Here is a 17,038-nt window from a genome sequence, read left to right on the forward strand (position 1 = left end):
CTTGTTAGTCCCCTTGTTTCCTAGGTAGTTTTGCTTCTTCTTTCATGTCACATATCTATACATGGTTTTATGGATCTGTATAAAACCTAGGAACCAGAAGACAGCATGATACTTGTCTTTGTGATGTTGGCTTGATTCATTTAAGATGATTATCTAACAGTTGCATCTTTTTTCCTGCAGACAACAAATAATTTCACTCCTCATCTCTAAAACCAACTCCATCCTGTATTTACTTCATGGGTGTGGTGGTGCACACCTTTAATCTTAGCAGTTGGTAGGCAAAGGCAGGTGGAAGGTTGTGTGTTCAAGGCCAGTCTGGTCTATGTAGCAGGCTCCAGGCCAGCCAGGGTGTACACAGCAAGATCCCAACCAAGCAACAAAGCAACCAATCAAAACAAAATAAAATCCCCAAACCCAAAGTATATATATGTAAAGTTCCTTCATCTGAACCCAGCCTATAGTATATTTCTGTATATGTCTTTCTCCTTGTCACAGGCAGAGTCTTTGGCTTTTTCTTTTAAACTTTCCCCTCATAGGTTAGATTTACATTACATTGATGCTGTTATTCTGTTACCATCATCAGTGGTTGTTTTTCTGTCACTTCTGTCAGTTCTTAATGAAGCAGTGCTCTGTGGACAATAGAGTTTTCACAGTAAACTTAGAAGCTGGTTGTAAAAGTGAATGCACTGATCAGTTGGTCACTGTTAGGATGAATGTTGTGTTAGACACTGCACATACATTTTCTGACCTTTCTCTAGAGTTACATGTCACATGAGTTATAAAATTATTACTAGCCATTTAAAAGTCATTGAGTGGATGTTCTAGAATAGTCCAGAGATAGCATATAAAATCAGTTAGTGAGCTAGAATTTCAGTGACTGTTAAGATTTTCTTTAATGAATTAAGAACAAACTTGATAATTGTAAAAAAATTATCAAGTAAAAAAAAAGTAGGTTTACTTTCCTGGGGTGGTTTTCAGTCACCTGTGCCATAAGTGAGGTTTCTCTACTTGATGCGTGTTCCTTTCATTCAGCAATTTACTCAGTTCGAATCTTAAAGCCTGATAGGTGCATTAGAAACAAAAGCCTGGAATTGAAGGCCCAGGACCCTGCACGCCATGTTTCACCACAGTGTGGTTTATGACATGGTAAGGCATGGGCTCCTTGTAAGTTAGTTTGCTTACTAGAAATGAAGGCGTTTGTTTCTTGACATTCCCAGTAAATGATAGTGTATTGAGGTGATTTTGAGATTTTTACAAAGAGAATTCCTGGTCTGAATTTTCCCCCCATCATTTGTTTTAGTGGTGCTGGGGATTGAACTAAATCTACTATTCTAATTTTAAGCTTCAGTGAGAACTTTAGAAAGTTGAAGAAATATATTGAAATTATTCACCAATATTTAGGCCAGACTTTCTAACTCTAATTATCTAAGATCTGTCCTTGTTAGGCTGCCAGGGATTTCAGGGAGTATGTTAATTCATACCCATTTCCTTTCTTAAGGTGCTTGGTCTAGCAAGAAATAGAATAATACACATTTAAAAGTTATTATTGACACTATTATGATCACTTTTTAAAAATGAGTTATTTTATAGGATAAAATTATCCAATGTCCTTAACAAATAAATGATGTAAAAAATAAAAAGACAAAGTGAACCTATTCTACAGTAAAATAACATAGAAGATAAATCACTTAAATTAACCATGGTGGAAGGGGTAGGGTTAGGAGAACCTTGTTTGGAACTTGATTTGGTGACCAATAATTGAAAGATAGGAAATTTGAACATGGATTGACTCTTAGGTATGGTGATTTCAAAATGCTACAGGATAAAAAGTGGTTAGGAGTAATTAAGAGAAGAAAAGCATTCGTGGGAGGTATCTTAGGTTTAGGTTTCCATTACTGTGAAAAGACACCATGACCAAGGCGAGTCTTATAAAGAACAGCATTTAATTGGGGCTGGCTTACAGATTCAGAGGTTTGGTTCTTTATCATCAAGGCGGGAGCATGGCAGCACCTATGCAGGCCTGGTGGAGGAGGAGCTGAGAGTTCCACATCTTCATCTGAAGTCCACTAGAAGAAAAACTGGCTTCCAGTCAGCTAGGATGAGGGTCTTAAAGCCCATGCCCACAGTGACACACCTCCAAACAGTGCCACTCATATTCAGACCAGCCACAGGAGGTCGTTGTGCTAATTTCCTTACTACTTTATGTATGTTTGAAAATTTCTGTAACAAGCTTTCCTCTTCTCTCCTGGTTAAGAAAACTAACTTCATTTGCATATGTATGATACACATGTGTAGTCAGCAAAGCTCAACTGTGATATGGACTAGATAGCAAGTTGTTAGTTCTATAAAGAGCATAGGAAGGATCCATGAGGCCAGTCTTCTCACTGTGTAGAAATAGAGTGGCGTGCTGAGGCTGCAGTTGCTGTTTGTAGCACTGCCCTTATGCCCTTATTAAACAACAGGTCTTCTGATTTTCAGATTCTGTTTTCTGCCTTACTTACTCATTAAAATTTCCTTTTTTCATTCTGGTAAAGCTCTAAAGAGTTTGCCAATTTTATTTTTTGTGTGTGGTGTTTCACCTTCATGCATGTCTGCATTGATGTAAGCTTGACTCCCACAGATGCTGGAAGATGGTGTCAGATCCCCTGGATCTTGAATTATGGACAGTTGTGAGCTGTCCCATGGGTGCTGGGAACTGAAATCAGGTCCCAGGAAGGGAAATAAGTGCTCTTAAATAAATGTCAAGCCACCTCTCCAGCCCTGAGCTTGTAAATTTTGAAGAAAATTATGTGTGCATACAGTGCTCACCTTGTCTTGTGACTTTCCTCAGAATCTGGCCAGCCTATCTGTGGAAATGGGATGGTGGAACAAGGGGAAGAGTGTGACTGTGGCTACAGTGACCAGTGCAAAGATGAGTGCTGCTTTGATGCCAACCAGCCAGAGGGGAAGAAATGCAAGCTGAAGCCTGGGAAGCAGTGCAGGTACCTGCCTTGCCCACCCGTGATGCCCACATGCCTGCGGGGTTACCCACAGCAGTTAGGATTAAATGCTGATATCAAGGGAGCTGTGTGGCTCTGGAAGTTTGCCTTGATTTGTTGTATTGTCAGTTATTTTTTGGAATGATGGCATCCTGTTTTGACATTTGGAACAATTCTTAGTTTAATGATTTGGCTATTGAAAAAGAGAAAGAAAATGCCATTCCATACAATGCACGTATCATTAGCTCCTACCTTTGAAAATGTGACTATATTACTTTAAACCATTTAGGTGATGTGGGGCATGGAGGTTTCTGTGACTTAGTACCATATTGTTATTTCACTGTCAAAAGCAGTCATGATTACAGGAAATAGACTACAGTTTCCACAAATTTTTAAATGGTTAGCCTGTGAATCCAAGTTTGATTTTAGTACAGAAAGATATAAATTGATTAATGTGTTATGTAGCTGTGGGAGAAAAAACACTAAAAAGTTTTCTAATCCTAAATTCACTTCACAAAAGGCAGATTAGTAATGCTGATTTGTAGTTTGTGACTGTGGAAACCATATTCTTTTTTTGAGACAGGGTTTCTCTGTATAACCCTGGCTGTCCTGGAACTCACTCTGTAGACCAGGCAGGCCACGAACTCAGAGATCCGCCTGCCTCTGCCTCCCAAGTGCTGGGGTTAAAGGCGTGCGCCACCACCGCCCAGCCTGGAAACCATATTCTTAATCATCTTCTCAGACTTGCTAGAATGTCCAAATAGAGTAGCTTGTTACTAGTAATATTTGAAGTTGTATTCCAGCAATGTACTTAGCAGTCAAGAGATGATATGATATGAAAATCTGGCTCATCTCTAAGTGTCTAAGAGCTAGTGATTTACTTTATCTGATCATTTAACACTTCTCCTAGTCCGAGTCAAGGACCCTGCTGTACAGCACAGTGTGCATTCAAGTCAAAGTCTGAGAAGTGTCGAGATGATTCTGACTGTGCAAAGGAAGGAATCTGCAATGGCTTCACAGCCCTTTGCCCAGCGTCTGATCCCAAGCCCAACTTTACAGACTGCAACAGGCACACACAAGTGTGCATTAATGGGGTAAGCGTTGCTTTAAGATGTTTTAAATGGTATTGAAAATCCTTTTTCAGGATAATGGTTGACACCCATCAGGTAACTATTCTGGGGCTCCCATTCAGTAAGGTCCCTATCTGTTCTCCATAAAGCCATGAATGTATGTGACACAATTGCCTGGTGGCATACAGTTAGCTCCTGACTCACCTTTCATCTTTGCAACCATGTGTCTTTGGCATTCACAAGAGTACAACTAGGCATGCAGTCTTATCTGCACTGCTTTTAAGTTGTGTAAATTAATATTTCAGGAGTCTGAATAAAAGAACTCATCTGGTCATTTTCTCGAAGTGTGAAATCATCTGAACTCCCATGGCTTAATGTCACTTTGTTCTGTGTGAGGAAAACTTACTTTTTTCTCTGCTTATAGAGGAGCCATAGTAACCATCACAAATGTGGAACTGCCCCTTCCTCTACTTTTGTTTTAGGTTTTTTGTTTTTCCCTTCATTGCTTTAAAAGTTGTACAGCTTTCTTTCATTTAGTCTCAGATCTATTTATGTGGTATTTTTCGCTCTAATATTCATTTGTGGTTTTGTTTTGTGGTGTTGGAGATCAGACCCAGGGCCTTGTATGTGCTAGCGAGTGCTTGCCACGGAGGCGCAGACCTATCCTGTTGTTTGTAACTCCTATTTCCACTTTACTACTTGACATCAGAAGGTTATACCTGCCAAATACCACAGACAGTAGTATTGACTGCACAGAGATGAAATAAAATTTACCTTCTCTGCAGCAATGCGCAGGCTCTATCTGTGAGAAGTACGACCTGGAGGAGTGCACCTGTGCCAGCGCTGATGGCAAGGATGATAAGGAACTGTGCCATGTTTGCTGCATGAAGAAAAGTAAGGCTTTTCAGTAACTCAGCTTACAGCTGACATCCATAATGGTCTGTTTTTCATCCTTTGGGAATGAGGCTTATTAGGAGAAAGGCCTTTAATGAGACCATGATCAAACCTTGATGTGGGAGAGCATAAGAAAGGGACAACAGAATCAAAAATAGCTTAGCGGAGCCTTAAAGGGAAAGAAGCTTCCCTTTAAAACCTGGAGAGATGCCTGTTACGGCGTATGGAGAGACACAGAGACAGAGATGGAGACAGAGAGACAGAGCTGCCATGAGAGACGTGGCAGGAGTGGAGTGGTATGGCTGCCATGAGAGACGTGGCAGGAGTGGAGTGGTACGGCTGCCATGAGAGACGTGGCAGGAGTGGAGTGGTACGGCTGCCATGAGAGACGTGGCAGGAGTGGAGCGGTGGGACAGAGAAGATCCTTGCCCTTTAAGTGTTCATTGTTAAGCTGATACACAGTTTAGACAGATACTTTCCAGCTAAATCAGTTCTCTTGAGAAAAGTTTAAATGTAGCATTGCACTGTGGTCTTCACAATGTTGTTAAATAATACATTAGACCAGCTCTTGCCAGCCTTAAGTAATAACTTGTGTAAACATACCTCAATGGTTTTAAAGCCATTGTAGGCACTAAGTCAATTGTTTGTTTATGTTTTAACATTTAAGGTAAATGAGTAATGATGTTACTCTGACAAACTAGTATAGATCTATGTAACATGGGAATGAGTTTAGGTAGGCTGGTTTCTTTCCGAGACTGTCCTGCCAGGTATTCTGACCTCTGTTTGTGTTTGGCACTTCTTTTTGCAGTGGCTCCATCAACTTGTGCCAGCACAGGCTCTTTGCAGTGGAGCAAGCAGTTCAGTGGCCGGACTATCACTCTGCAGCCGGGTTCTCCGTGCAATGACTTCAGAGGCTACTGTGATGTTTTCATGCGGTGCAGATTAGTAGATGCTGATGGCCCTCTAGCTAGGCTGAAAAAAGCAATTTTTAGTCCACAACTCTATGAAAATATTGCAGAGTGGATTGTGGTAAGTATAGTCTTCATTCATAAAAACCTCAAAATGTTTGATCTTAATTTTACGTGGGCAGAGATCACCAATATTGGACAATAAACACTTTGCCTGTTTGTACTAGAATCATATATGTGTAGACTTGGAATGTTTATATATCCCTGGCTCTTACTTACGTCTGCAGTGATCTGCATCTCTGAATATATTCACAGCTGTGTTAGGTATAGGAGTCACTCTGTTTCCCTCCGCCGCTTTGCTTACATTGTCTCTTGCAGGTGACTTCTGGTGGGACATATGTTAGTGTTTGCACTAGGCTTTTCAGGAAGCTGTTACTTGTTTGTTTGTTTGTTTGTTTGTTTTAAATTTCTCTGTTGTTTCAGTAGGACAGGTAGCCAGCTATGAGTCCCATCTTGCTCAATAGTAAAGATGAGAAAGAGATAGATTTCTGAAGGCTTTTCCCCCTTCATTTGTTATTTTTTTCTTCTTCTGATCTTTCAGGGTAATTTCTGAGTCTTGTCTGTGATAGATGTTGAACAATGTAAGATCATATGAACAGCTGGTCACAGATCCCTTAATGGCTGTGCTGCTTATTGGGTCCTTATCTACTGAACTGAATTTAATTCCTAAGTTCACATTTCTCTAAATTGTAAAATCATTGACTTGCAGGGCCAACTCAGTTAGTAGAGTACTTGACTACTGTGCAGGAGCCTCTGAGTTGTTGGAACCAGTACTCATGAAATGGGGCGTTGTGGCACATACGGTTATTCCTAGCACTTGGAAGGTAAAGGAGGAAGACCAGACGCCTAAGGTCTTCCTCACGTAGTATGTAGCTCATTCTGGCCAGTCTGGATTATATGAGAAGCTGTCTCAAAACAAGACAAACCTTGAAGCATTGCATCTCCTCTGGCTTTCTTAAAGAATTGCTGTGATTAGCCTAAATGTTCATGCACTCCAAGTGACTTGTGTAGGAGACTTACTGGCAGGTGACATGTTTAGGAATGTGCTATACCTAACACCAAGTAGTTTGCTTTGTCAACTGACTTAGAACTCAGACTCTTCCCTTTCCAAGTTACTACTTTTTTTTTTTTTTTTTTAAGTAGATGTAGTGAAAGATTCCTTTCTGTAAATTAGCAATGAGAATGCTTATGTTCTGGAATGGATTAATCAGACAGTGTATGTCAGTGAGGTAACAGTTGCCCTTTATTTTATAATGTCAACGTGGATGTAGCATCCTCAGCTAGCACTATCCTCAGTGCCTGAGAGCAGACCAAGATACTTTTGTGAGCATTAGCCAGGTCAAACAAGACCACAAATGCTGAGTTTGTTTGACATTATTTGTCTCATCTGATTTTGTGCAGTTTCCTTGCATAACAATGTTTGTTTTATATTAATGATAGTTTGTGTCTTGGTGTCCTATCATTTCTGTGGTAATATGTACTGTTAGGCTGTTCTTCGACAAGAGGCTGTGCAAGAAGTGAAGGACTTCCTTCACTGTGTTTTTTCCAGTGCTGCCTGGTGTCCTTTTGTCTCTGTTGATGGTGCTCTATGACTCCTTTTCTCCTCATGCAGTTCTGTGGAGTTTGAAGAACCTTGAGGACACTTCAATATTTTATGGGTACGGTTGTCATGGAGATGCTATTATTTTTTTTTTTTTTTTTTTTGGGTGGAGAGTTGTTTTGACAACCACGTTTAGATTTTTCCAGAATGTGCTCTGCTGAGTTTGTCTAGCTAGGAGGCATTGATAAACACTCCATAGCTTTAGCACCTGCTAAATGTAGTTCTTGAAAAGACTTCGAGAGTGTTCACCATTAAATCTGTTGAGACCCTGGGCCATTATCACCTGTTTAAGTGGGAGTTGAGGACATCAGTAATTCTTTTCCAGTTTCTGCTATAGTTGATGTCTTATTTTTCTTTCCATCTTTTGCACTAGGTTTGATGTTGTAGAGAACCATTTTTTACCTCTTTTTTTTTTTTGATTTATCATTATATGTCTCCTTCCTTTCATTCTCACTATGTTGTGACTTTTTAAAGTTTGCCAAAAGCTTGTGTTTTTATCATCATCATCATCAACAACAACAATAACAACAACATTCCTTATACCCCTTTTCACTATGGTGTCTAGGTCTCTAATCCCTGGGCTTCAGGGGTCTCTTTACCTTCAGCCTCTGAGTAGCTGGGTTTGTACACACTCCCTTATTTTTTTTGAGGCAAGTCTTGTATTAGCCCTAAACCTGGTACTTTGCATATAGCCCAAGTAGCAGCCTCCAAAATGAACTCTCTCCCTCTCCTTCTCTTCCCTCCTTTTCTTCCCTCTTCACCCTCTCCCTCTTCCCTCTTCCCTGTCCTCTCCCTCTCCTCCCTTTCCCTCCTTTCTCCCTCCTGCCTATCCCTCCTCCCTCCCTCTCCCTCTCCCTCTCCCTCTCCCTCTCCCTCTCCCTCTCCCTCCTCCCTCTCTTCCCTCTCTTCCCTCTCTTCCCTCTCTTCCCTCTCTTCCCTCTCTTCCCTCTCTTCCCTCTCTTCCCTCTCCCTCCTCCCTCCTCCTTCTCTTCCCTCTCCCTCTCCCTCGCCCTCTCCCTCCTCCCTCTCTTCCCTCTCTTCCCTCTCCTCTCCCTCCCTCTCCCTCTCCCTCTCTTCCCTCTCCTCTCCTCCCTCTCCCTCTCCCTCTCTTCCCTCTCCCTCCTCCCTCTCCCTCCTCCCTCCTCCCTCTCCCTCTCCCTCTCCCTCTCCCTCTCCCTCTCCCTCTCTTCCCTCTCCCTCCTCCCTCTCCCTCTCCCTCCTCCCTCTCCCTCCTCCCTCTCCCTCCTCCCTCTCCCTCCTCCCTCTCTTCCTCCCCCTCTCCCTCTCCCTCTCCTCTCTCTCCCTGTCCCTGTCCTCTCTCCCCTCTCCCCTCTCCCCTCTCCCCTCTCCCCTCTCCCCTCTCCTCCCCTCTCCCCTCTCCCCTCTCCCCTCTCCCCTCTCCCCTCTCCCCTCTCCCTCTCCCCTCTCCCCTCTCCCCTCTCCCTCTCCCCTCTCCTCCCCTCTCCTCCCCTCTTCCCTCTCCCCTCTCCTCCCCTCTCCCCTCTCCCCTCTCCCCCCCTCTTCCCTCTCCCCACCTCTCCCCTCTCCCCTCTCCCCTCTCCCCTCTCCCCTCTCCCCTCTCCCCTCTCCCCTCTCCCCTCTCCCCTCTCCCCTCTCCCCTCTCCCCTCTCCCCTCTCCCCTCTCCCCTCTCCCCTCTCCCCTCTCTTCCCCTCTCCCCTCTCCCTTTCATTCTCACTATGTTGTGACTTTTTAAAGTTTGCCAAAAGCAAACTTTAAAACACAAAAGCTTGTGTTTTTATCATCATCATCATCAACAACAACAATAACAACAACATTCCTTATACCCCTTTTCACTATGGTGTCTAGGTCTCTAATCCCTGGGCTTCCCCTCTCCCCTCTCCCCTCTCCCCTCTCTTCCCCTCTCCCCTCTCTTCCCCTCTCCCCTCTCTTCCCCTCTCCCCTCCCCTCTCCCCTCTCTTCCCCTCTCCCCTCTCTTCCCCTCTCCCCTCTCTTCCCCTCTCCCCTCTCCCCTCTCTTCCCCTCTCCCCTCTCCCGTCTCTTCCCCTCTCCCCTCTCTTCCCCTCTCCCCTCTCTTCCCCTCTCCCCTCTCTTCCCCTCTCCCCTCTCTTCCCCTCTCCCCTCTCTTCCCCTCTCCCCTCTCCTTTCTCTGTCTCTTATCAAGACAAGGTTTTTCTGTGTAGCTCTGGCTGCTCTGGAACTCACTCTGTAGACCAGATTGGCCTCACTCAGATCTGTTTTCTCTGTCTCCCACCCAAGTGCTAGAATTAAAGGAATGTGCCACCTCCTCCTGGTTCACTTTCTCATTTTTAAAATCAGTTTCTATCCCCATATTTTGTTCTAGCTTTATGAATGTAGATACTAAGTATCTGGTATTTTTTTATTTTGAGTGAGAGATTTAGGGCAGTGGTTCCCAAGTGGACCACAGGCTACAATTGCTTTCAGGTTGATTGTCCAGTGCCTCTGAGAAAACTAGAGGCTGGTGTGTGATCCAGAGACATCCTGAAATGTATATGTCTTTGTAGCTTTGTTTTCAAAACAGTCATAGAAGCATTTATTCACAGAAGGATTATCAACCTAGACGTCCCAAGACCAGCAGCTATTGGTGCTAGTTGTACATTGAGTGTCACCACAGGGCCTAGACCAAGTAAGCCAGAGCTCCTAGAATTGGCCTGAAGTATCTACATGCCCATGGAGGCTGGAAGAATGCATTGGGTCCCCTAGAGCTGGAGTTACAGATGTGTGAACTCCCATGGGGTTCCTGAGAATTAAAGTTGGTTTCTTATGGAATTGAGAGAGACGGATGTAAGTGCAGGAACTCACAGTCTAGTGTAGGACATGGAAGACAGGCACATAGAAGTGGGTTTCAGTTCTGGCTGTTGTTTTCATAGAAAACAGCAGGTTCTATTGGAGAAGTCTTAAATTTTTTTTAATTTTTTGTTTTTGATTTGTTTGGTTTTTGTGTGTGTTTTATGTATGTGGTGCTGGGGACTGACCCCAGGGCTTTACACGCTTTAGACAAATCATCTACGACTTAGCCACTGGAAAGTTCTCTTTAAAAAGACAACTACATTAAGTGCTGGCAGTAGCAGATGTACAGGAATGTTTCATGGAAAAGAAGTACATGAGTTTTACACACCAACACAGTTTGAATGTTTAGTGAATTTTAGTGATTGACAAACTACTCCATTGAAAAGCAGGCCTGCTTCTTGCCCTGAAGCCTGTCTGCCCAGGATGAATTTCCTGTGTGCTCTGTGTGCTCTTCAGGATCTGAGTAGAGCCATGCTGCTTCGCATACTCAGGCTTCATTTTCTGTTTTCCTTTCCCACTCCTTGGAGTTTAAATGAAAAGGGGGCATAATCAAACCCATTGTTTGAGCAGCTGTAGCACTGATAGCCTAATGGAAGGTGCTAGGAGCACAGGCATCTGGAGACAATAGCGTGTTAGGAAGAAATGAGAAGCACTTAGGATGGAGGTAGCCACTTTGACAGTACTAGGCCTCAGCCTCAGTGGAGCAGGACTGCCATTGCCCTCGTGCTTAAGAATTGACTGCAGTACAGAAGGACAGAAGGCTTTGATCCCAGAAGGAACTCAGAAACGTGCAGGAAACTAACTGGGCTCCAGGAATCCTGAGCTTGCAACATTGTTCAAAGTTGTCTCTGGACTGGACAGACTGACAGCAGTCTTGTACTCTGCCTCTTGATAAATAGCAGCTATGTTACTTGAGATTAAAAATAGAAAAATAATAGAAATCCATAGAAAGCTTCTATAACAAGGATGATACCATCCTGAGGACAAAGAAGGAAGGAACTCTGAAAATTGCTTTTTATAGCAAACAAAAGAATATTTTAGAAAATTTAAGGTCTAAGGTAGGATACAAGAAGTAGATTAAAGAGCAGATTGTAGGCTTCGAATAAACATTCAATAGAGCACAAAAGTATACCTGTCACACCTAGAGCAGCTGGAAAACATTACAGAAACTGATGTTTTGTCTTTCTGGACTTTTATTTTACTCATAGATCATAAACCAACACAATAGTTTGCTTAAATGACTTGGGAGAAAAGAGTAGATTATAAACCCGTGGTTTCTAAGCCAAATTCAGCCTTATCCACGTGTTTTGTGTGGTCTGCACATTGCATTTAGACACTCTGAACAAGTTCGCCAGCATTTACAATAGACTTCATATAGAAATTCAGATTTATAACTTCTAAAAAACAGATCTTTGGTCGGGAAGATTGAATTGTATTGGACATTCCTGCCACGAAGACATTTGAGTTTCACACCTGTGCTTACAACTTTTCATTATGTTAGAGATTCTTTTAAGATGAAACAAAAGGTTTTTTTAATATGAGGGAGCTTATGTATGCAGAGAAAGTGACTGGGGGTGTTTTGACATAGCATGTGTTTTTATTTTAGGATCTGGGTAAACAGTACAGAGTTATGTGTAAAACCTCAAATGATAGAGACGTTTTAAATGTTTTGCTAGAAATAATTAGTAGTAATTGCATAAGTGTTACAATAATCTGCATTAAAGCCAGTGTGGATATTCAGAAACTGAAAGCGGTAAATATTGTATATGATGGATGTTAGTGTCTGCTATCTTAAAACAATTTAATTCTGTTCCTGTCCAGGCTCACTGGTGGGCAGTACTGCTTATGGGAATTGCCCTGATCATGTTAATGGCTGGATTTATCAAGATTTGCAGTGTTCACACTCCAAGTAGTAATCCAAAGTTGCCTCCTCCTAAACCACTTCCAGGTAAGGTGCTGAGCAATGGGTGCTGCAGTGAGCAGAGCCAGAGCTTCAGGCAGGGAGGATGCAGCCCTGGGGGGAGGGGGGCTTTAGTAACTGAGTTTATAGGGCTTTGTGTTTGATAAATTGCCTGACAAATGATTCACTGGCTATGTAATTGTTCATCAGTCCTGTCTAGTTATCGACTACCATTGTCATGCTGATCTATCCTGAGTGTTAAGAAACATTTGACCAACATTTTGATTTTTGGTTGGATCCTCCTTCCTTGTTTTTGTCTTAGTCTCTTACCATACCTTGTTTTTGTTACAGTAGTTAAAGTGATTTTAAATTATTGGCCTTTGTATCTAAATAGTTAGTGGCTCTGACACTATTTGCAGTGTTTGTGTTCTTGAAATAATTTCTGGTATGGAAGCACATTTTCCTCTGGAAGAGGCTTACTGAGAAATACAAATCTGTATGTAGGGGACTCTTAGGTTCAGATGTTAAGAACCTATCAAATAGTCTCCCCCCGCCCCCATTTTCAGTCTGGGGGATACTGCCACTAGGATAAATCAACTCTGAGCATTTGAGGAAGACAAGAGCGGAGGCAGCTCTTCTGTTACACGTTAGTCTTACTAGTCCCTCCCTTCCCCTATCCAGGGTGTGTGTGGCTGTTCATGATAGGTGTGGGGAGGACATTGCCTAAGACGGTGGCAGGGAAGTCAGGATTGGGTGCTGGCGTGTACCCCTCCTCTGGAGAGCCTTGTCTCAGGTCAAAGTGGTTTCTTCTACTTTGCATTTTGCCTCAGCTATTCCCTTGCATTTTCCTGTGTTGGGACAAGAGAACCCAGGAGTCATGGTGGGGTAGAGGATGTCTGATTTGATATACTCGCTTTCTTAAGTTTCCTGAGTCAGAACCCAGGCACTTGTGTGAGTTTAACACATTTCCAAAAGCTACAGGACACCTTTGAGGCACCGTTGCCATGGTGCCCTCCTTCAGTGGAGCAGATGTTGGACTTGTGTATTGACACCTCTGAGAATGATTGTCATCTGTTAAACCTTCACAAAAGTGCTGAGCATTTACTTAAGGATGGTTTTAAAGTTTTCATGATAGACTGTGCGAGTGACTTGCCATCTTGCTGTGCAGACGGGCCTCAAATGTCTGTCAGGGCTGCAGTCACAGAGTCTGCCCTCAAAGCTATAATCATTGTGACTGATCAGTCTCATTCTTTAAGTACTTGAAATGTGCCTCATCACTGTTGAGATGTGTTGTTAAATATTAAATATGGATCAGACTTAAAGACTTAAAATAGTGAAATATTTTAGTAATTTTTATATTGAGTACATGTTAAGGTTGGTATTTTTAACTTGAATTGGCCTAGATAAAATAAATATTAAAAATAATTTTTAATTTAATTTTATTATGGCCACCAGAAAACTGAAGACTGTGTTACAGGGCACATACTTCTGCTGGTCAGTGCCAAAGAATAGCTTTTCTTGGTGAAGAGTGCTTCCCTTTTGAAGATGAGATCAGTGAGCTGTTTTGCTTTCTTTGCAGGCACTTTAAAGAGGAGGAGACCGCCACAGCCCATTCAGCAGCCCCCGCGCCAGAGGCCCCGGGAGAGTTATCAAATGGGACACATGCGACGCTGATGCAGCTTTTGCCTTGGTTCTTCCTAGTGCCTACAGTGGGAAACTTCACTCCAAAGAGAAACCTGTTAAGTCATCATCTGCAAATGAAACCCTCACAGTTAATAGTTGAAGAAAAAAAAAAATGGCAAGAGATCATGTCCTCAGACCAGGTGGAATTACTCAAAATTTAAAGTCTGAAAATTTTAATTTTGGGGGAGGGGTGGGATGGAAAAGGAACCCAATTTTCTTATGGACAGATATTTTTAACCTAATGGCACAAAGTCTTAGAATATTATTATGTGCCCCGTGTTCCCTGTTCTTCGTTGCTGCATTTTCTTCACTTGCAGACAGACTTGGCTCTCGACAAACTTTTATCACAAATTGAAATATATTTTTTTCAACTGCCAATCAAGGCTGGGAGGCTCGACCACCTCAACATTGGATACATCACTTGCCAATGTACATACCTTGTTATATGCAGACATGTATTTCTTACGTACACTGTACTTCTCTGTGCAATTGTAAACAGAAATTGCAATATGGATGTTTCTTTGTATTATAAATTTTTCTGCTCTTAATGAAAAATTACTGTTTAATTGACATACTCAGGATAACAGAGAACGGTGGTGTGCAGTGGTCCAGGATGCTGTAATACTTCATGCAGGCAGTTTTGAAATGAGAATCATTTTCCCTTTTTCTTATGGTGGAGTTGGTTCTTACATCTTTTTCCTTGTTACACGGCTGCTGTGAGCAGGAGAGGCTGCGCTGAGGAACGCAGCTGATGTCTTACAAACTGGTCAGCAGCAACATTTGGCTTCAGAGTCAGCTCTTTATGTAGACGTCTGATTTCTGCTTAGTATTTTATACTTCCTAAATCATTTCCATTTTTAATCGCTAGGCGAATTTTTTTCATGCCTTGGTAGGAATTATGTTGAAAATGATTATTTTCATCAGTAGCCTGTTTATTACTTTGTGTGTTCCACATACTTCAAACATGCTAATTCTGTTGTTACCCGATATGGGAAAGAAAGTCAGTGTCTTCATTGAACTATTTGGACAGTTCTTCAGCACACTGTCACTGATCATTGGTAACCACTAGGGATGAGTCATTTGCTCAGCTGGTAGTTGAGATTGTAGATAGGTTTTTCTGATATTATTTACTCCCCACCCCCTACCCCAAGACATTTTAGCAACAATGAAGGTAGACAGCACAGTGTCCCATTACAAATTTCTTTTTTAAGCAGATATAAATATTGGCATTTTTAAAGAGAAAGCAAAAGCATTTAATGTATTAACAGGCTTATTGCTATGCAGAAAATGGAGGGGGCATTAAAAACTGTAAGCTTGTGACATATTCATTGCTTCTGTTTTCCAGCTACATCACTTAAATTAGAAGTCAACAGCAGTGATTTTCCTGGCCTTACATAGGAGGCAATTAGAGAAGGTTGACAAGATTACTGTGTTTGGCTTTTTTTTTTTTTCTTCCTTTCTTTCTTAAGAGTCTAAGGTTTACACAATCACTCACAATGTGACGCGAGCCAGCAAGGCCAAAACCGCTAGAGAAACAATGGGATCTCTCCTTGTAAACTTGTACAGTACGCGGGACTTTTTTCAAAACAGCTTTTTGTACATGATTTAGAGACAAATTTTGTACATGAAACCCCACATAGACTATAAATAATTCTAACCCAACAAGTAGGTAGCTGTGTATGACACTGCTTTAAATCATTCAAATGCCTTTGTTTTTGGACTGTGCAAAGGTTGGAAGTGGGCTTGCATTTCTAAAATGGTGACTTTTATTCTGCAAGAGTTCTTAGTAACTTCTTGAGTGTGGTAGACTTTGGAACATGTACATTTTTTGCTTGTAATGTTATCCTGTGGTAGGATTTTGGCAGTTACGCACTGCCCTATTTTATTTTGAGTCTAAGTTAAATGTTTTCTGAAGAGATACATGCACTGAACTGTTTCCACTACAAATCAAGATGTGGTAAAAATGAAAGGACCAGGACCAGTGAGATCTAATACTACTGTCAGTTTAATGTCCACTGTGTTTTATACAGTATCTTTTTTTTGTTGTTCACTTTGGAAATTTTTACTAAAACCTGCAAAAAATAAAGTATTGTGCAAAGATGTAAGGTTTTTTGAAACTTGAAATGCATTAATAAATAGACTTGATGAAATCAACTTGATGGGTCTATGCTCTTTGAACTCAGAACGGTCAGAAGCAGCCACCGTGCTGAACGAAGGACTATTCAGCAGAAAGGTCTCTGTCCGTGCAAGTGCAGGTGTTACTGCTACGCCACAGTGAAGAGTGATTGTCGTTCTCATACATACATGCATGTTAGAAGTCGGTCAATGTCTAATTTATCTGAGTGTGTAATGCTCATCCATAATTTCAGTACTGTAGAGGCTAATGTAGGAGGATCAGGAGAGTAAGGGCCAACCTAGGCTACATGCAAGAGTCCTTCTTTAGACAATCCTGGTAAAGTAATTACCTAGCAGGCACATGGACCTTGTCTTCAATTCATAGCTCCCCAACCAGTGCCCTCACACAAAAGAAGACCTGGTCTAGTGAAAATATATTTGAAATTCTAAACTAACATTTTCCTGTCTTATCAGATTTATTGTATATTGTAAACAAAGAATTGTCATTGTAGTATTACCTACGAAAGAAATTATTTTGTATACAGGATAGTGCTCGTTATGGAATAATATGCCCCAAATTCCTATTTTAAAATTAAGACTAGCTGTAAATATGGGTATATATTAAATAAGTAAATATGTAATACTTTGGGTTTTTTTTTTAAGTGGAAGTCACACTCTATAGCTGGCTTTGAACTCACCATCCCTGCCTTTGCCTTCCAGGTGCTGGAATCAGGGGCACATACATCTGTGCCTACCTTTACTTTTACAGTAGAGTTGCTTAATAATTGTGGGAGGGGGGTTGTTTTGTTTCCCCCAGGAAACTGATAATTTTTACTAAGTTAGATAATTACAAATTTGTTGCTGCCTAAATTTTGTTTGGAATTTATTTTTGGTACAGTTTTCTAAATTTCAACACCAGTTTATAAACAACTATATCATTACAGTTTCAGGATTTAGTGATTTCCATAGCATGAGGCAATATGCAGGCTGGGGAAGGATTTATCTAAGGAAGACAGTTTTATAAGATTAGTCTTGGCTT

At 41.7% G+C, this 17,038-nt stretch overlaps 1 protein-coding gene across 1 annotated transcript in view; it reads left to right on the forward strand.

The window, feature by feature from the left end:
• The window catches only part of Adam10 (ADAM metallopeptidase domain 10), a 109,941-nt gene extending 93,903 nt beyond the window's left edge, over positions 1 to 16,038 (forward strand). The window contains exons 11-16 of the mRNA XM_076926232.1: positions 2,831 to 2,981; positions 3,889 to 4,072; positions 4,834 to 4,942; positions 5,751 to 5,971; positions 12,123 to 12,249; positions 13,781 to 16,038. Coding sequence (XP_076782347.1) covers positions 2,831 to 2,981; positions 3,889 to 4,072; positions 4,834 to 4,942; positions 5,751 to 5,971; positions 12,123 to 12,249; positions 13,781 to 13,875 — 887 coding nt within the window. The 3' untranslated portion in view covers positions 13,876 to 16,038. The remainder of the gene's footprint in view (positions 1 to 2,830; positions 2,982 to 3,888; positions 4,073 to 4,833; positions 4,943 to 5,750; positions 5,972 to 12,122; positions 12,250 to 13,780) is intronic.
• Positions 16,039 to 17,038: the final 1,000 nt, after the last annotated feature.

Source organism: Arvicanthis niloticus, chromosome 27, assembly GCF_011762505.2.
Source record: "Arvicanthis niloticus isolate mArvNil1 chromosome 27, mArvNil1.pat.X, whole genome shotgun sequence".
NCBI lineage: Eukaryota > Metazoa > Chordata > Mammalia > Rodentia > Muridae > Arvicanthis > Arvicanthis niloticus.